Source organism: Oryctolagus cuniculus, chromosome 9 (assembly GCF_964237555.1).
Source record: "Oryctolagus cuniculus chromosome 9, mOryCun1.1, whole genome shotgun sequence".
NCBI lineage: Eukaryota > Metazoa > Chordata > Mammalia > Lagomorpha > Leporidae > Oryctolagus > Oryctolagus cuniculus.
In genome coordinates this window covers 17,359,538-17,380,706 of record NC_091440.1, presented here as the reverse complement: position 1 = coordinate 17,380,706, position 21,169 = coordinate 17,359,538, and the positions used below count along the sequence as shown (strand labels likewise).

The window sequence follows — 21,169 nt, the reverse complement described above, 5'->3', positions numbered from 1 at the left end:
TGAAGGCTGGGTCGCGGTGACACGACGGTGACACGCAGGGCTGTGCCTCCCCTTCTCTCCTGAAGCAGCTCGGCTCCCAGTTTGTGTTTTCTGTGGTCATAGCAGTTATTTACCTGCCACTGAACAACTGGATCAAATCTCTCAGCCTATTTTTACAATGGTAAGAGAGATCTTCAATCCACTGGTTTGCTGGCAACAGCCAGGGCTGAGCCAGGTCAAAGCCAGGCGCCTGGAACTCACTGGGGATCTCACACATGGATGGCAGGAACCCAAGTACCGGAGCCATCACCTGCCACCTCCCAGACTGCACGTGGAGCTGGAACGGAGAATGGAGCTGGGGACCGAACCCAGGTTCTCTGACGTGGGACACGGGAGTCCACTGGGCCACTCACTCACTGCTCTCTGCATATTTCTGATTATTTTTTTCCGTCTGAAATATTCTCAGTGCAGCGAAGGATGCTTATTATAGCAAACATCCATGAAGATTAAAAATAAAAAGGAGAATTTAAATAAAAGCCAAGTTACCTGCAAGTTGATGGATGTGTTACAACAGTTTTGAGTTTTGTTTTCTCTGAGAAAGCTCTACTAATAGGATTTTGAGGTTAGGAAGAAAGGTGGAGACTACAAGTGTCTAAGGTTTCCTAGAATCAGAAGGGTTGCAATTGTTCTTGGTTTTGCCTCTCTGTAATTCATTCCCAAAGCATTCTCTAACTGCTGATGGAGAAAACACTGAAGATAGGCCACAAACACAGATGCACATTCTCCTGTCCATTTCTTTTTTTTTTTTTTTAATTTATTTGACAGGTAGAGTTATAGACAATGAGAGAGAGAGAGAGAGAGACAGACAGAGAGAAAGGTCTTCCTTCTGCTGATTCACCCCCAAAATGGCCGCTACAGCCAGCGCTGCGCTGATCCGAAGCCAGAAGCCAGATGCTTCTTCCTGGTCTCCCACGCGGGTGCAGGGCCCAAGCACTTGGGCCATCCTCCACTGCCCTCCAAGACCACAGCAGAGAGCTGTACTGGAAGAGGAGCAACTGGGACTAGAACCTGGTACCCATTCGGGATGCCGGCACTGCAGGTGGAGGATTAACCAAGTGAGCCATGGCACCGGCCCCTCCTGTCCATTTCTTTCTCACACTACTGGGGTGAATCCAGGGTGCTGGAGGGATTGGAGCGTGCACGGATGGAAGGAAAAAGTGGTGTTACTGGCTACGCAGCAAATGGGATAAGCAACCAGCTCATCCTAAAAACAACAGGGAAGACGCTGTCTTTAACACCTAGAGAGTGGGGCTAGAACGGATCTCTAATTCGTCTTGCTCTGCTGTTTTGTGGCAACTGAGCAAATGAGGAAGATTAAATTAGCCGTCATCACGGCTGCACCGTGTTAAATAAAGTTAAAATTGAGAGAACAGCTTCATAGAACAGAAGTCTAAGCCTAACGCATTAATGGCGCTTAATGAACCAAAACTGGGTAAATCCCTCTGGAGAGCCAGCACGTAAACAAAGCTATTATGGAGGCGCAGTTGTTTCCCAACAAGGCCTTTTGTTTGATTTACGTACAGTAAACAAAACCATATGCATCTGTCTTTGTGGAGAAGTATTCAGCGGGGCAAGAGAATGCAATTATGACACCCTCAGCGCCTGCAGTTACATGACTGTACGATGACAGCGCTGGGGGCCATGCCCTTCCTTGGCTCCCGTCACTGCCCCAGCCACACCCCAGCCTGGCCTTGCCCTCCGGAGCGGGAGGTTTTGCAGCTGACCCACTTGTCTTTATGTCCTCAAAGCTTTCAGAACAGCAGAAGAGAAACATCCTTTGTTTTCTGGAAAGGACGTAGGCATTTCTAAATCAAGCTGGAAACGAAAATCAAGGTTAGAGAGAGAACATCAGTGGGTTTTGTGGAATTGAAAGCCATTCAATGATCAGAAGGTCTACAATAAAACAGGCTTCCACCAGGCATGGATGCAGTTCCTCATCTCTGAAGCTATGGAATGAGGGTCTCTAGGGACCCCTGAGATCAGCTCCCACCGCGCCCTATTAAAGTCAGCAAAGAAACCAACTTGAGTGGCCAAGCTTAGAGCTCCTGCTGGCACCTCCTGGGCTGTAGCTGGTGGCCTTATGGCCTGGAGCCCTCAACTGCAGATCTGCCAATACTGGAGTGGAGTTGGGAGTGCAAGAGGGTGGCTCCATGGTGAAGCACAGGTCACGGGTGGTGACAAGTCAGCAACAGTCCTGGCATCCCTCCCAGCACATCAGCTTCTCCCCAAGTCTCCCCATTCTTCCATTGGCTCAATAGTGCTCCCACCCCAAGAAATCAGTACTGACTCCTTTCTTTCCTCATATCCTACATTCAACCCATCCCAGTCCAGTTGCCCCTACCTGACTACCCAAGGCATCCGTTTCACCCTCTCCACTGCTAGCCCCTTGGTCTGAGCCACCAACAATGGGAAGAAGCGGGGAGGAGAGGGCACAGCCATCAGAGGGAGTGGATGTGCATCTAAAGAACTGAATGTCATTTCCATGGCTTCAACTATAACAGGGAGAGGGAGCGGGAAACAGACAAGACTGGAAGGGGAGAAAGGCTGACTATAAATTGCTTTACAAAAAAGACAGGGGCTGGCGCTGCAGGTTACGCTGTCACCTACAGCACTGGCATCCCATGTGGGTGCCTGTGCAAGTCCCAGCTGCTCCACTTTTGACCCAGTTCCCTGCTAATGTGCCTGGGAAAGCAGTGGAGACCCAGAAGAAGCTCTTGGCTCCTGGCTGTGGCTTGGTTCAGCCCCAGCTATTGCAGCCATATGGGGAGTGAACCAGCAAATGGAAGACCTCTCTCTCTGTCTCTCTCCCTTTCCCTCCAACGTTGCCTTTCAAATACATTTTAAAAAACAAAAACAAACAAGCAAAAAAAAAAAAACAAAACCAAAAACCAAAAACCCATATGGACAATGATCCAGAGAGGAAAAACTGAAGTTCTCAAAATTTACAAGGAAATATTGCTAAGTAAAGAATTAAGCAGGTCGGCGCCACGGCTCAGTAGGCTAATCCTCCGCCTTGTGGTGCCGGCACACCAGGTTCTAGTCCCGGTCGGGGCGCCGGATTCTGTCCCGGTTGCCCCTCTTCCAGGCCAGCTCTCTGCTGTGGCCAGGGAGTGCAGTGGAGGATGGCCCAAGTACTTGGGCCCTGTACCCCATGAGAGACCAGGAGGAGCACCTGGCTTCTGCCATCGGATCAGCATGGTGTGCCGGCCATAGCGCGTTGGCTGCGGCGGCCATTGGAGGGTGAACCAACAGCAAAGGAAGACCTTTCTCTCTGTCTCTCTCTCACTGTCCACTCTGCCTGTCAAAAAAAAAAAAAAAAAAAAAAAAAAAAAAAAGAAGAATTAAGCAAATCAGCCCATTTTGATAACGGCAAGAAAGCTGATGGGTTAAGAGGATGCTTGTGACCCAGAGGCCACGCCTGTGAGTCAAATGCCGACTGCTGAGAGCAGCAAGCAGGTGACAGTTCTGCCAAATGCTGTCCTTCCTTGCTGTCTCCCTGGCCAACAGGATATCTCAAGGTGACAGTATTTCTAAGCACCCGACAATTAAAGGGAGTCACTACCATGGATGCTGTGCTACTAAAAACAAAAACAAAAAAACCCTCAGAAATAAATTTACATGGTACATTTAGCAGCAAAGATTTTATTTGGAATAGGGCCCCAACTGAGCTGGAGAGCAAGGTGTCATTCTGCTCAGTATCCATGGCCAGCCAAGGGCTTCCGACAAGGAAAGGTCCCAGTGCTCGTTCATTGTAGAAGCTGGATCCTTAGGGGACAGTCTGCAAAACACACTGCTGAGCCAGGAGGACAAACGGTGACGGACGAAATGAAAGAGCAGGACTGTGCTTTGGGGGGCTTTGGATCAACCGCCTGGGATAGCAGGGCCTCGCTCCTGTCCCTCCCAGGTTGTGTCGTATTTTGAGTTAGGGAGGAACTGCTCAAGAAAGTCTGGCCATTGCTCCTCTCCCCTGCTAGTGAGACATCCTTCAGAGCTTTGCTAAGTGAGTCCTGTGGCCCTGGAGGGAGGTACACCGGAGCAGGCTGCCTTTTGGGGTGCTCAGCTGGGAAGCAAATGGCACAGGGTGGGTCCTGGGCTTACGACCCTTGCTCTCCTCTGTAAGTGGACCTGCTTCACAGAACTCACTGCTCGTGAGCGTGTTCTGTCTCCGCAGACTTGGGCACCGGTCACTGCAGCCCAGGATGCGGTGGGCACAAGGGTGTGGCTTCCTATCCCTGGTGGCTGGCACAGGATGATGCTCTTTGGTGTCCTTTACAAAGTGGCAGCCTCCCCAGGGATGGGTTATCAGAGGGCCATTCAGAAACACAAGTCTGGGAGGACAGAATGAAGGACTGGGGATGTCACCTGATCACTCACCAAGGTCTACTGGGCTGACCTTCACCCTGCTGTGGACCAGCCCAACTGCTGGAAGCTCACAAGAATCTGTGCTTGACACCAACCTACTCCTGTTGGGTAGCTTGGCAGAATTCACTCCTAAGGCTAAAGGTATCACTTAGATATCGACAGTCTGGGGTTGGCTCAAATTACAGTGGTTATGGGGGAGGGCAGGATGTAATAGTTAAGAACCCCTGCCCAAAGTCAAAAGAGCAAGATCCATAGTCATTAGACCTAAGAAGTCTGGACGTTATTGATCAATCATTTATGAATCTGTTCAGCCTGGACCATCCAAATAGCAGAGTAAACTCTACCAGCTGTTTCTGATACACCACACAGGTCTTCTTAAATTTGGTCCCTTCTTTGTCATCTTGTCACTGGATACCAGAGTGACAATGGTTGGGGCCCTCAAGCTGGATGACAATCAGTCCACTGTCACAGGTTGGGCTGGGCCTGTGATGTGGCACAGCAGGTAAACCTCGTATCAGAACGCTGGTTCAAATCCTGGCTGCTCCATTTCTAATCTAGTTCCCTGCTAATGTACCTGGAAAGGTAGCGGAAGATGGTCCAAGTATTTGGACCCTTGCCACCCACGTGTGAGACCTGGATGGAGTTCCTTCCTCCTTGCTGTGGTCTTGCCCAGGCCTGACCATAACAGCCATTTGGGGAGCAGTGGGTGGGAGATCTCCTTTGCTTTCTCTTTCAAATAAATACAATAAATCTCAAAAAATAAAAAAAGAAAAGAAAGGAAGGAAGGAAGAAAAAGAAAGAAGGAAAGAAAGAACTTGCATTACTTTGGGCTTATTTCAGCCAATTATTTCTCTTTTGAGGGATGTTGCTCTTATAATTTTATAAAGCCACCTCATAAGATTTACTGAACTGAGCAAGTCACAAAGGGAAGGGAGGGGAAGATGGAGGGAAGAAGAGGGAGGAAGGAAGAGAATACAGAAGGAAAGACTGAATTGTTAAGGAAGGAAGAGGCGACCGAACTTGTTCAGAGATGAAACCTGCAGCCAGCCACGTGTGCAGCCCTGGATCGACAGTGCAGCAGGCACGCTGGGTATTTATCACGTCTCCTGCCATGATGAGTGATGCTGGGGCAATCACAGTTCAGAGGCTCCTGGGCCAGTTGGTGGCATTAGAGGGAACTGACTGTGGGACACAGGCACATGGTCTTCCTGGTGCCGCTACTCCTGCCAGCCTCCAGCCTCCAGGTTGGCAGAGCCCCTCTGGAACCAGCCTCGTTGGCACTCCCTACTGTTCAGCCTGACCCCTTCTATGGAGGTGGGAGCACTAACTATTTTTGTTATTTTATTTGGAAGGCAGAAGAGAGAGAGCCAGAGAGCGGGAGAGCAAGAGAGAGAGATCTCCTATCTTCTAGTTCACTCCCCAAATGCCTGCAACAGCCAGGCAGAAGCCTGAAGCCTGAAACTCAATCAGTGCCTCCCACATAGGTGGCAAGGACCCAAGGACTTGAGCCACCACTTGTACCTTCCAGGGTGCACCTTAGCAGGAAGCTGGAATGCACAGTGAAGCCAGCACTCCAACACAGGTACCCATTAGGGGATGTGAGCCAAATGCCCACGCCTAAGGACCAACTCGCTACAAACTTTCCTAAGACTACAACATCAGTGTTTCCGTCCACTCAAACTTCCTATTTTAAATCCTCTCTGCTGAAATCATACGTTTTTCTGACGAGTCCCCTCCTTGTATTTTCTTTGAATAGCATTTTAAGTTATAAATCATAATTTTATTTTACTTACGGGGTACACACAGATTTCTAGATATGGCCACCCTATAGAATGATTAGATTAGGTTGCTTGACATATCCGTTGCCTCACTGCCATCATTTTTGTAGGTAAGACATTTGAAATTTTCTCGGTGACTGATTATAGTCACATTGCCATGGAATAAATCTCACAATTTACTCATTCTATCTAAATTAACCTTTGCAGCCTTTGATCAACATCTGTTCACTTCCTTCCTCTTCCGCACCCCGGCCTCTGGTAAAATTCGCCTATTTTAGATTCTATGTATGAGGAGATCATTGATATTTTTTCTTTCTGTGCCTGCCCTATCTCACAAAGCGTAAGGTCCTCCAGGTTCATCCTTGCTGTTGCAAATGATAGGATTTCCTTCTTTATTTTTTCAAGCTATATAGGATTGCATTAGGTATATATACCACGTTTTCCTTATCCATTCACCCATTAGACACTTAGGTTGAGTCCGTAATCTTGGCTATTGTGAATAACACTGCAATGAACATGGGAATGGAGCTATCCCCTTGCTATACTGATTTCAGTTTCTTTAGATATATATTCATTAATGGAACTGCAGGATTAGATCATATGGTAGCTCCATTTTTAGTTTTTCTGTAAAACATGTTTATTTCTGCATAAAGTCATATTCTTAAAACATTTGTTTAAAAATTTATTAGGGAGGGGCCAGCGCTGTGGCACAGCGATTAATGCCCTGACCTGAAGCTCTGGCATCTCATATGGGGCCGGTTCTAGTCCCGGCTGCTCCTCTTCTGATCCAGCTCTCTGCTATGGCCTGGGATAGCAGTAGAAGATGGCCCAAGGACCGGGCACCCGCGTGGGAGACCTGGAAGAAGCTCCTGGCTCCTGGCTCCAGATCAGCCCAGCTCCGGCATTGCAGCCAATTGGGGGAGTGAACCATTGGATGGAAGACCTCTCTCTCTCTCTCTCTCTCTCTCTCTCTCTCTGCCTCTCCTTTCTCTGTGTAACTCTGACTTTCAACAATAAATAAATCCTCTAAAAAATTTATTAGGGAGACACAGAGGGTTCCCCTCTATTGGCCTACTCCCCAAATGTCCCCAGGACCGGGCTAGGCCTGGGGAATCAGGCAGCACTTGAGCCGTCACCTGCTGAATCCCAGAGTCTGCATTAGCAGGAAGCTGGAATCAGGAGCCGAAGCCAAGAACTGAACCCGAGAACTCTAAAATGGAATGTGAGAATGCCAACGGGCATCTCGACAGGACAAGGGGCAGCCCCTATTTTCAGCTTTTAGAAGAACCTTTGTAACCTACTAATTCACATTCTCACCAACATGGACAAGAGTAGATTAGCCCTTTACTGACAATGCTTGTGGAGGATCTCATCATTCCTCCAATCCCCTTTCACAGCACAACTTGCGAAAGTCCCAGGAACTGAGAAATTCTGCAGCCTCATCCTACGACTTCCTGGTGTTTTAAGTGAAAGACTAATTTTTTGATTAAGAGAATCCCACATCCTGAAACAACCGTGACACAGTGAAAATGACTATAGCTCCCACTGGTCTGTAGTTACGAGTTAGCATCACAAGCTTAGGTTCTGAATATGTTCATTGGTTGGCCATCTTAAAAAGGAGGGGAACTCAAGTACACTTTTAGTATGCAAACAGGCAGAGAGATGTGGATATATCACTTATTAGTGGTGAATGCCTAGCGTGAGAGGAAAAATAAAGAGAATTAATTTGAGGGGTTTCCATCCAATTTACCAGGAGGGAAAAGTCGACAACTGGGACAAAGGGAGCAACGAGGACGCCGCAGCTGGGCGACTCACCATGATCCTGTCGCTGTCAATGATGGTGTTTAGCCTGTGCGCGATGGTCAGCACGGTGCACTGCTCGAACTTCTCCCGGATTTTTTTTTGTATTAATTCATCAGTTCTGCAATCCGAGAAGTGACATTCAGCTCAGTGAGGACGAAAGAAGTAGACTCAAGAGGGAATAGTTAATACTTTTTAAAAAATCAATACTTTGACATCATTTTGTTCTAGAAAAAACTAAGTATCAACAGTCTACTTAAAGATTTACTGATTTTTCTCTCTCTCACACACACACATACACACATGAAGACGAATTCTCATTGTTTTTCATACAATGGAAAATACTTTCACCTCCAAATTGCTTTAAACTATCAGGCATTGAATTTAAGAATCCAATTTTCTTAAGATACCTAATGGTATCAGTAACATAATAAACCATGTCTTGGTCTCTTCCTGTTTTCCAGAATTAATGTCCTTAAGATATATATTTGGGGAAAGGGAGCACTTAGAAATATCTCTCCATCACTCAATGTTTCCTGTGCACCACATGTAATATTCACATCCAATACTCCATGAACTTGAGCACTGTACCTTGGATCCACATTTGCTGTTGCTTCATCAATAATCAGTATTCTATTTTTCTTGAGAATTGCCCTGGCAAGACACACCAATTGTCTCTGCCCAACACTAAAATTGGATCCTGACTCAGCTAATTCAGTATCCATTTTGCCAGGAAGATCTTCGATGGCTTCTTTGAGCTGTACCTGTAGAGTAGAAAGAAGAATAACATTTTACTCCACAAGGTACTACTGAAGACAACCAGCCTTTTAGATGTTAGAACTGTGGAGTGTTGTAGGAGGGGACTTCAAAAAGTTTGCAGAATTCAATGGGGAGTTTGTTTTGGTGCAAAAATGTGTTTAAAATTTACCTTCACTTTATTTGAAAGGCAGAGAGGCAGAAAGAAAATCAATCTTCCATCTTCTGTTTATTCTCCAAATGCCTGCAACAGCCAGGGCTGGGCCAGCCCGAAGCCAGGAGGCCCAAACTCACTCTGAGTCTCCCACATGGGTGGCAGGGACACAAGTACTTGAGCCATCATCTGCTGCCTCCCAGGGCTCACATGAACAGGCAGCCGACTTGGAAGTAGAATAGCTGGGACTCCAAACAGGCATTCCAATATGGGATGTGAGTTTTACCAAGTGGTGAATTATCGCCCACACCAAGCATCCACCCTTGGTGAACATATTTATTATTTATTTATGAGAGAAAGAGAAAGAAAGAGAACACACACACTCCCATATACTGGTTCATTTCCCAAAAGCCTGCAATGGCAGGGGCTGGGCTGAGGCTGAGCCTGGGAACCATGTCTTCTAGGTGAGTGGCAGGAATCCAACTAAATGAGCCCTCACTACAGTCGCATCTGTTCCACATTAGCAAAAAGCTGGAACCAGGAGCCAATGCCTGGGACCGACCCCAGGCACTCCAATATGGGATCTGGGAAAATGTGTGGGCCAACTTACGAGGCCCTGAACATTTTTGAACTTCATGCATAATTTTTCATAACACACATTTTCCATGGACTTTTTGAAAACCCCTCATATCTCACTTGTAAGATCCACATGACAGTAAAGAGTTAGTTCCGGTTAATATTCATTAGAAAGAGGGCAGAGGCAACAGAAATACACTACTTGGAGAGTACCCTAATGAGACTCAAGATGCTTGTCTATTTCCATCCATATGCAGTCTGCTCGTGCTGGGTCATGTGTTAAACACGCCACTGTCATTAAGGGATTTCCAGGATCCTAAGTAAAACCTTAGTTTGATAAGACACAGAAAGGTAACAACTGTTCCCTCTTAATCTTTAGTTGGAGAATGCCTGTGGAATTGATAGGGACAAAAAGCAGAATGCTGCTAGCCTGGAGGTGGATTTTAATTTTAAGCAGATGTCAAGGAACTTCAAGGTGACAAAAATGTTCTAAAACTAGATTGTTGCACAACTCTACACATTTACCAAAATCGCTGAATCACAATTACATGGGCAGTGAATTCTGGAAGATAAATTACTTCTCAATGAAGGCAGTGAAAAGAAACCATCTCAGTGCCCCTCCCCACCTGCACTCCCTTCCTGCCAGGTAACATACACTAAGAACCCACCCAGAGGTCAAGGAACTCTCTCAAAGAGCAGCTTTCTCCCAGTAGAAAAGGTCTCTGTACGAACAGTTAAAAGATCGTTACGGCTGAGCCAAGGTTCTCAAAGTATACTCTGCCTATGAGTTTGAATGCTAAAAGGGAAAATTAAAAAAGAAAATGACTACAGGAAGAAGGTGCTATAATCTTAGAGCTATTCAACCACTTGAAAGATTTTAATCAACTGGAAAAGTGGGAAAAATACAAATTCAAACAGTGGGAAGCTGTACCTCCTATGTGAAAGCCTGTGGTGGGAATGGTTCTTTCCCAAGCCTAAGTCCATGTCCAAGGGCAGTAAGTGTGCTTACTGCTGTCTCATGACTGCTTTGCAGTGAATGAAACTCATGGAAAAGGGACACAACATAACAGCTTCCTGCCCCCAGACCATGGAGTATTTCTATCCATCTATCTCCATAAGCTAATAGAAATGTGGCCTTGCACTGCACTCCTGATGAAAGTCTAACTCCAGGAGTACGTATCTGAGTTAGGGCAGGATGTGGGATGGGTATTTAGTGTTGGGACACAAGATGGAAGTGATACATAAAATCTGAAGTGTAAGATGTGGATCCTGGTAGAGTTAAGACCCTGCCCTGAAAATTATTATAAAATGGGAGTTGTCAACTTAATCAAGGTCCGTTCTATAAAAAGGGAGAAGCCTTAGCGAGGATCCCTCTTTTGAAACATATTCATAGGCCTACTTGTACCCCAGGTCACTAAGCTGGCCAAAAGTTGACGGTGGCAAAGGTTTTATCAGCTTTTCCTCCTGTGGTGATTTTGCTAACACTGGACCATGCAGATGACTCTTATGTTAGCAGTCAGGTACAAGCAATAATCTCACACTCGTCCCTAACTCAGGTGACATCTCATCACTGATCTGGACTTCGAGCCTCGCTCAGGTTCTCCATGTCTATCCGGAGAGGAACAAGGGTCACGAGGTGAAGAAGGGACATGTTTTCTGGAACACCCTGTCTTCATTTGCAAGGACGAGAGGAATGGATAGGCCCTCTGTAGCGTCATCACACATTCACGTTGCAATTAAGGATTGGAACAGAGAGGACAATAAAGGCAATGGAACATGGTGCCATGAGTGACACCTGGGGACACTTGAAAGCATATTAGATAATAGCATTCCAGAGAGGAAGCAAAGACATTAACTGGCAAGATACTAAGAACTGCTGAATCTAGGTGAACAGTCTATGAGTGATCATCATACTATTCCTCTGACTTCTCTGTGATTTGAAAATATTTCTACAAAATCAAAATGAGCCTTAAAAACAGATAGACCAGGCGTGAGTCCTGCTTGGCTCTGCCAATTGGACAAACTCCTAAATTTTCTTTTTTAGCTTCCTATATCTATATCTATATCTATAAATAAGATAATAATGTTCTTATAATAAAACTGTGTATCTTTTAACACTTTTGGAGTATATAATGAATCAGTATGTGTGGTTCCTAAAACAGTGTTGGATGCAAAGGAAAAGATCAATATATTTGACTATTGTTAATGATCCTGTCAGCCAGCACTCTGTTTTCTGATTCATGCATTTCTCAGCATCCAACACTGCAACACACTTAATGCACGCACTTATTTTCTATTTTCCACACAAGAAGTTAAGCTCCATGCAGATGGAGCTTTTATCTCTCTTGATGACTGGCCGAGAATCTATGATGCTTCAATGAGAAGCTCTCTCTTATTGAATGCTTGAATAAAGCCACCAGTACAGCTCATTTTGTGCTGTCTGTCTCTAAAAAGTTAATAAACCCATATAGATATTCAGGATCTTCAGGATGCATGGACTTCTTTATACTAAAATAAACATATTTTAATTTGATTTTCCACAATTTTGTACAGTAACCTAATATAACCAATATAAGGTCATTCTCATTAAATGTCATTATTAGAGAAATATATTCTTATGAAAGTTAATTAGCCCCATGTGATCTTAATACCATAAATCTAAAACTTGGAAAATATTAAAAAAATTAAAATTTCAAAATAAATTTAAAATCTTGTATCTCAATATAAAGCACTCCAGATTATTTCTAAGCTTGGAAAACAGTAACTATGACAGAACTGCAAATAATGAACTCAACTTATGGAAACCGCATTTCAACCACCATCAATATTTTCCAAGTAACCCAGAATGCTCCCTGTAGCTACCAGGTGCGGGAATCACTCACAGAATAATAATTTCAGTGCCAGATTCTGTTCCCATGTTTTGTGGAACTTCCTAACAAGAAAGTTGGACGAGAAAAAGCCGAGACAGAAACGTGATCAACAGCAAATAGATGAGGGTGAGCTCTGACTAGAGCAACACCAATGGGAAATGAAGGAAGGGCAGCCCATTCACTGACACACGGCCCTGGGGGACGGGAGTGCAGTGCGTGGAGGACGCAGGACCAGAGAGCCCTTTTCCCCTGGGTTCCTCTGATGTGGAGATTTCTGTACCTTGGTTTCCTGTCTAATGAGATGTACTTGTAAACCAATAGAGATACTATCAACATGGAACGTAAGGGGATGATTTCTTTACTGTTCTGACATGACATATCATCTCTTAATCGTCTACCCCTTTATTAAAGTTGTTTTTCCGGAGAAGTAACAACAAGCACTGATTTAGGTCAGAATTTTATCTACTGTGATCTTCTCTTGATAAACTGTTATCAATCTTTAGTCATTATTTCTGCTATATCTATAGAGCTGCCATTACTCCTTAGGTGCCCCAACTGGCACTGGTTGCACCAGACTTTCTTCAGTTCCCAGCTGTTTTTGCAGTTTTCAAGCCGATTTTCGGCCCATTTAAAAACAAAGAACCAAGATGAGTTGGGCAACATCCAGAGGATTATCTCCCTTCTGAATGCCAAACCTCTAGCAAACTTTTCTACCTCTGGTCTAAGGGAGAAGGGGGAAGAAAAAATAAGAGATGGCCGGCGTCACGGCTCACTAGGCTAATCCTCTGCCTGTGGCACCAGCACCCCAGGTTCTAGTCCCGGTCGGGGAGCCAGATTCTGTCCCAGTTGTCCCTCTTCCAGGCCAGCTCTCTGCTGTGGCCCGGGAGGGCAGTGGAGGATGGCCCAAGTGCTTGGGCCCTGCACCCCATGGGAGACCAGGAGAAGCACCTGGCTCCTGGCTTTGCATCAGCTCGGTGCACCAGCTGCAGCGTGCCGGCCGCAGCGGCCATTAGGGGGTGAACCAACAGAAAAGGAAGACCTTTCTCTCTCTCTCTCTCACTGTCCATTCTGCCTGTAAAAAAAAAAAAAAAAGAGAGAGAGAGAGAGAGGAAGTATTTTCAAAAATCAGCTTTTCTTTTTAATTAAAGTTGATAGAGGTACAAATAGCAGTGCTCGCATAATGACTCACAATCCAAACTTATGAGTGTGGGCTCCCACGAGTGCGGCCATGATTTAGGAGGGTCAGTGCTTATTTAGTCCATTTTACACAGAGCTGCCAAGGACACCAGGTCTCCTCTGTGCCCTGAAGAGTAGAATGAGTTACTCTGCCCTTGTTTGGATATAATGGAAAGAAGAAAATCAAAAAGATATAAAACAGAGAAATTCATAGAAACGTGAATCCTTTGCATGGGATTTCTCCAGGTAACACACACACATAGAGCTCATCACACTGACAATCCCAAGGCCATTAAGTTCTTTTAAAGGAACTTTTTTGGAGATTTACTTACCTGAGAGGCATAGGGATAGGGAGAGTGAGAGACAGATGGCAGAGAGCTCCTATCCACTGGTTCAATCCCCAAATAGTGGGGGCTAGGCCAAATCTGGGAGTTAGGAACCCATTCCACATCTCTAACATGGGTGGCAGGCACCCAACAGGTTGGGACCATCACCTGCTGCTTTCTAGGGTGTGCATTAGCAGGAAGCTGGAATTGGGAGCTGAGCCAGGGCCCAAACACAAGCACTCCAATACTGGACACAGCTCCGTTAACCGCTAAGCAAAATGCCCACCCTGTTAGCTCTAAGTTCACCAAAAGAAGCCCCGAGAGTCCACAGACTCCTGGGCAGAATCACTGACTCATCAGAAACAGCCCAACTTCTACCAATTTGTAGACATGGAACTCTAATTACTACCATGACAAATTTGCAGGGCTTCACTTGCTAGGAGTCCTTGGCCTGTTTCCCCAGATGATAAAAGAACCTAAGTGCCTTAGACAACATTTGAAAAATTCAGAAAAATGAAAGAAAAAAAAAAACGCTCCTTGTTTTATAAACTCCAAACAAGTGATGTGAGCAGTTATGACTTTTTAAGTACAGGTTTCAGAATATGTGTATGGTCAAGAATAGCTGGAATCATATTAAGATACCTACAATGTTGTATCCTAATGTTTAGAAAATTTACCAAATCTTTCATTAAGAAATAAGCACTGTCATGGGCCGGCGCCGTGGCTCAACAGGCTAATCCTCCACCTTGCGGCGCCGGCACACCGGGTTCTAGTCCCGGTTGGGTCGCCGGATTCTGTCCCGGTTGCCCCTCTTCCAGGCCAGCTCTCTGCTGTGGCCAGGGAGTGCAGTAGAGCATGGCCCAGGTGCTTGGGCCCTGCACCCCATGGGAGACCAGGAAAAGCACCTGGCTCCTGCCATCGGATCAGCGTGATGCGCCAGCCGCAGCGCGCTGGCCATGGCGGCCATTGGAGGGTGAACCAACGGCAAAGGAAGACCTTTCTCTCTGTCTCTCTCTCTCTCACTGTCCACTCTGCCTGTCCAAAAAAAAAAAAAAAAAAAAAAAAGAAAGAAAGAAATATGCACTGTCATAATGAAATTATTTAGAGAGAATGAGGGGATATTTTCTTTCTTCCAAGTGGTATCACTAAAGCTCTGAGGTCAATTCTGGAAACGATACATGGCACTCACTCACTACCTTTTATAGGTAGGCCTGGCAACACACTCGTGTTTATTTCTAGTCACAGAAATCACCAAAATCAGGATCAATGAAAGTAGACCTTAGTAAGAATGGTCATTTCCACTGTGTCATCCTTTAGAGAATTCTGAGAAGCTACTAACTTTTGACTACCACTGATGAAGTTAAGTTATAGCCAAGTTCTAAGACAGATTTATATAGGATTGGCTCCTAATTAACATTGCCTCAGTCTCTACGGAACAATGTGTTTCTAAAGTAATTTTACTATCTGACAATCTGTGAAGAGAAATCTAAGTTCTGAAGCAAATAGGAAAAATAATTTTCTAGAAGTTCCGGTTTGTTAGGGTGTGTCAGAGTTTCACTATGAAAGTTGTCTTGTGAGTTCAAGAGCGTTACATAGTCTTTATCTTTCTTTAGATGTGATGGCCGCCTTCCCGCCTCTTTTCTCCTATAATTTCCCTGCCGAAAGACTCATAGCCGTAAATGAAATCAGGTCAGTTGCTTTTCAAGTAAGAAAAAGTGAGGTAATCGACTAATTTAGGAAAATCAAGTCTGCAGTTGCTGGAAAGCAGGGTGGATGCATAAAGACTCGGCACCGACCCGCCTTCTGAAACTGGAATTCCTGGCAGGAGCTTGATTTGCTCGCGGTGAAAACTCGTCTTAAAAATGAAAGATTGTAGAACTATCTCTGGGAGGGAGGAAATGACAAACGTAGCAATTCCAAACAGCAACAAGAACCACGCTGGCGAGGAACAGTGTGTGACTTGTGTTTTGTTTTATTTTATTTATTTATTTATAAGAAAAAAGCTACACTCCTCTGAAATGAAGAAATCAACCATTCAATACATATTTACTGAACACTTACTTTTTAAAAATAAAAGACTGAATCAGGTCCTGTGAGCGATTATCGTTTCCACTGTTAAGTAGCTTAGAATTAATGTGCAGAAATGCGGTGAGTACGCAAAATGATTAGCACTAACAGACACAAACCAACAGCACCTTAACAATCAGAATCCTTTTCATGCAACAGAGCGGAAGTTGAAATATGTGATCCAAAGGGAGTCACTACACAAGTAATAGAGAATCTTCTAGAAATGGACGTTATCAGTATAAAACCTCAGTCAAGGCTCTGGCTTCTGCTACTTGCATTCAATCGGCAGCATTGAAATGACATGTATCCAATAGTCGTTAATACATTCTATCATTTACCTTCACAAACACTTTCTTATGAAATTTCAAAGCATTTCACAAGTACGATCAAGTCTTAATATGATTCCAGCTTAATATGACTCCAATATCATAACATGATTCTAGCTATTCTTGATCACCTATCGTTCAGTTATAACAGAAATCTGTCCTCGCTCCCATTGTTACCACTGTAGGGGCATTTAGTCACTGGTAGTTTGATCCCAGAAATACAACTTCGAGTATAGTGTTCTGCCCAAGAGAGATAAGATAGCGTGTCTGGTTGCCTTGAAATATAGTTTGAAAGTCAAAAATGAGAACATGAAATATTTTATTTTCAGTTTCCATCATCATCAATACAAACACATTAAGTGGACCCAGGCCATCACTGTTCTCCTGGGTGGTGAACAAAGTTAAATCAATAAGCTCCCCTTAATTACCAGCAATGCTGTTAACACACACACACACACACACACACACACACTGATGCTAACAAATTAAGGATAATTACGTTTCATAAATTACCTCTTTTAAGGCATTCCACAGCTCTTCATCTGTGTGCTCATTAAAGGGATCCAGGTTTTTCCTCATTGTTCCAGTGAATAAAACAGGTTCCTAAGCACCAAAAGAATGAATATCATTACTGTAGCCTCTTTTCTTTTAATCCCAATGCTAACTTTCAGAATAAAATTGAAATCCAAAAAGCCCCAACAGAACCCCAAATTCACTATAATCGCCAATTATAGAGTTTCAAATGCCTGTTTACAAAACAACATCTCTATTAATTTTCCATCACATAAAGCATGCTCGAAAATATCTTCCAGATCACTGAACACTAACTAACAAAAGAAATTGCAGTGATGGGTCATCTTAAAAAGAAAATGAAGGTGCTTTCCGGGTGATATCGGCTTAACCAGGAAATACAGGATGCAATTATTGAGGACCTTTACATCCAAAGAACCCTAAAAATGAGCTGTCAATCCTAGTGACACTGGAAAACAGCAGCAGCATGATGAAAAGTTTGTGCCTCCAAGCAAAATTATTAAATAGTTTCACATTTGCACGGAAGCATAAATCTCCATTGATAAAAGTCTTCCAGGTTTGGGAATCTTTCCACGCATCCAAATGGGACATTCTGCTCTTTGCCCAAAAGGATATGAACTAATGGGCCTAGTGGAACCTCTATTCACGAAGAGACGCCCAGATTTTCCATCAGGAAGTCCTCACTTAGCTGCCTGCGCATCAGGGTTACAGGTCTCAGACGCTCGAAGGGCAGGGTAACCCGAAACCCATTGTGAAGCAAGGCATAGAATCAAATTATTTTAAGTTAAATAGCTCTTCTAATGAATGAACTTAAGGAGGAGCCCACAGTTAAATTGCTCTTGAAATACATGCCTCCTGCTGGATTTCAAAACAAAATCTTGTATAGAAGTTTATATAAGCTGTGTTCAAAGAGTTTTCTCCTAAAGACTCCACTACCCCAGGCCATGAGGACACGAGCAACAGAAAACAGCCCGACTGGCCCCTTTCAATGAAGCGGTAGAACCATGGGATGCACCAACTTGGAACAAGAAAACACCTCTGTGACTGTTCCTTGGGTACCGGAAAACAGCTCACAGGAGTCGCCAGCCTCAAATCTCACCATCTGGAGGGGCTGGACCCTTCCTTCTGACTTTTCAAAAAGCCTAGGAGAAAAGTTCAGGAGGAGGCCGGCGCCGCGGCTCACTAGGCTAATCCTCTGCCTAGCGGCGCCGGCACACCAGGTTCTAGTCCCGGTCGGGGCACCGGATTCTGTCCCGGTTGTCCCTCTTCCAGGCCAGCCCTCTGCTGTGGCCAGGGAGTGCAGTGGAGGATGGCCCAGGTGCTTGGGCCCTGCACCCCATGGGAGACCAGGAAAAGCACCTGGCTCCTGGCTCCTGCCATCGGATCAGCGCGGTGCGCCGGCCGCAGCGCGCCGGCCGCGGCGGCCATTGGAGGGTGAACCAACGGCAAAGGAAGACCTTTCTCTCTGTCTCTCTCTCTCACTGTCCACTCTGCCTGTCAAAAAAAAAAAAAAAAAGAAAAGTTCAGGAGGTAGACATCTCTCCTCTCTAGCCAGGAAGAAGAGTGACACTCAGATTCCTATATGCTCCCCTATTGTCTCGGTGTTAAGATGGATGAGGGAGAAATTAAAGGATGCACCATCAAAAATTATGTATCTTGCAGCAAAATCTTCCAATTCAAGAGATTTTAAAACGGACCCTTTATTTGTACAAAAGCAATGAAATGACTGATATGCCCTGAAATGATCAGAAACAAAAATCCCTGGTTATACAATGCTACAAAATGATCAAGCCCTGATTTCTCAATCGAGGCCTCTCGCTGTCACCACCCTCACCTTCTTCCCTTTAGGAATCTCTTGAAATGGATGCATGTCTGCAAAGACATGAGGCCTTCTCCGGCCTTTGCGATGCCCACTGAGCCCCTGTACAACGGCTAAGGTTGCCTTAAAGGCTGAGCTCTCAACACCACCTGGCACTCACTCCACCGGCCCAAAGAAGGTTCTGCCATCATCACCCAGATACTGCAGACCAGCGTACTGAGGCAAAAGTTGAGTTTAAGCATTTCCCACTGCTAAAAGGGACCCCAATTAAATCTGTATTGTCAATGCACAGGGAAAGATTGGGCAATTACTCATGTTTATTTTGCAATACCAGATGGAAGAACATAATACAGCAAACGACGATTTTTCTTCGTTGTGACATGCCAAATAATGTCATTTAATAATGAGTAAAATTTCAATCACGACTTGTTGAATGAGGAGACTGATTTAATACATTAATTGATTGAAGCTATATTCTTTAAAACCAGCATGCAATTTGTTAACAATGTCTGGTTTAATATGTCAATGTGTTTTATGCACAATGTTCATTTTGGTTTCCACTCAATCTACTTGCATCCACTTGCCAAATAAGAAATCATTAAATTATCTCCAACAGGTAGTAAAAGTACTCATTGTAGACAATACTGGAAGAACAGATAAGGGTCAAATTAATGATTATTTCTGATAGATATTATTTAAAGTACCCATTTCCACGCAATGACGTTAACAAGCTAATCGTAAGTGTTGTAAAAATGTCTGTAGGAGGAATACTTCAGTACACAGAGATTTATGGGAAGACACACAAACTTTATGTAAATATATGCAAAATGTATAAGCCTAAGTGTACTTCATCCTCAAGATCTATGTTTAAACCTTATTTCAAAAACATTTTATTTTAACCTCGACAGCTGGCTGGCATGGTAGAGTCAGGAAAACAAAAGCTCTTCTTCAATAAAGTATTGTAAACAGAGCATACCAGTAGCACATCTGCTTTTCATTACAGTTTAAAGTTTGTACTTTAAGATTATTAAAAATTTTTTAAGATTTCAGCGTTTTAAGAAAATCTTGGGCCCTAGGTTTAGTAGTTACTAACAGAGCTCAAGTTCGTACAAGGCATGTGACCCAAAAGTGGCCACACTGAATCACAGCATTCAGCGTAGTAAATGGATAATCCCCCGATACAACTGCAAGGCTGAAAACTAGTCTTACCAGCCCTTCTGTACACACTACAGGAAGACAAGCCTCTCATTATCTCAAGAAACTCTACCCACTAACCCCCAGCCACGTCAGACGAACTGGGACCAAGACAAAACCCATCCAAGACGGTACACACTACCAGCAGGCCATACAACACTTCACTGTCCCCTAATCTTTTTGGGTCCCAAGCGAGAAAACGTCCCTGGCCTAAAAAAGAGTCAACAGGAGCCACCCCTACTGTTTCCTGGTGGCCTCAAAGCTACGTTTTCATTTTCAAACCTTGAGATCCTTTATTGAGGGCAACATCACCTTCAGGAGGCAACCACCTGAAGTCACTTTAAATCTTGGGTCCTTTTTTTTTTTTTTTTTTTAAATCCTGTAGCCTCTGAATGAACTGATCATCATCCATTCTCAGAAGAAAAGAACATTGTTCTCCAACAAAGGAAAAAGAATCTAAGTTGTGTAAAGTCTTCTTTAGATACAAAAAGGTCACCAGCTCCAGGGAGCAGTTCCAGGGGCTTTAATGAAGACTTCAGAGTACAGAAACAAAGCAGCCACTGCATTAGGCCAGAATCCAATTGTATTTCTTTACTTGTAACAGCATACCCACCTCTTTTTCTCTTGGAGTTTTGTTCTCAAAAAGAAAAAAGAAAGAAAAGAAAAGCAGGTAATAAAAAAAAAGGCTTAAAGAGACACAGCTCTGGTTAACCTTTCCAACCTACTAAAGAAAACTCAGGGGCAGAAATACCAAAGACAGCAGAGCGGACTGTTTAAAAAAACACTTTGCTTTTTCTCTGATCTACTAAATTTAAAAAAAGGAATCTGTTTCATCATGATAAAGATTACAGCTGTTGATGTGTGCCAACCCTTAAGGTCGATCATAAATGTTGAATTTGCATGGAATTACTCTTCAATTGAAAGCTTTTTTTTTTTTTTTTTTTTGTGCCAACAGGATAAAGGCTCTGGGTGTAAAAAAACCCATCCAAAAAAAGTTTTGAAATCCATTTCTCTAGATCCTTTGCGATAAGCACGCCATTCCCTGAAGACAGTCTCACTCTGCTGTTGCCTTCACAGAGCGCATTCAACCACTTTGGGCACAGCTATCTGTTCTGTTTACGGAAATGAGTTAGGCAGCACTTTCACTGTTTGCTTACTCCTGGATATTTTGCACGTGAATTAAGGAGTCCACTCTTAAGGATGCAAAAGTTGTTTTCTGAAACACTCCTCCAAAGGCTGGCACCGTCACTACCTGCAGGCCCAGGCCCTTCACCCCTAAATCTGCACTGTTCTTGGCAGGGTCACGAGTGCCAGAGGACCCTCAGCCATTAGCCAAGGGGTTGAGCCCAAGCTAGAAAGAAGGGAAGGGATGGGCCACATGCCCATGACTGTCTG

General features: G+C 44.3%; 1 protein-coding gene across 2 annotated transcripts in view; it reads right to left on the bottom strand.

Annotated features, from left to right (window-relative positions):
• The window catches only part of ABCC4 (ATP binding cassette subfamily C member 4 (PEL blood group)), a 267,134-nt gene that overhangs the window by 18,400 nt on the left and 227,565 nt on the right, over positions 1-21,169 (bottom strand). For both annotated transcript variants that reach the window (XM_002713003.5, XM_051850536.2), the window contains 3 exons: positions 16,744-16,833; positions 8,571-8,743; positions 7,995-8,100 (listed from right to left, as the gene is read on the bottom strand). In XM_002713003.5, coding sequence (XP_002713049.1) covers positions 7,995-8,100; positions 8,571-8,743; positions 16,744-16,833 — 369 coding nt within the window. The remainder of the gene's footprint in view (positions 1-7,994; positions 8,101-8,570; positions 8,744-16,743; positions 16,834-21,169) is intronic.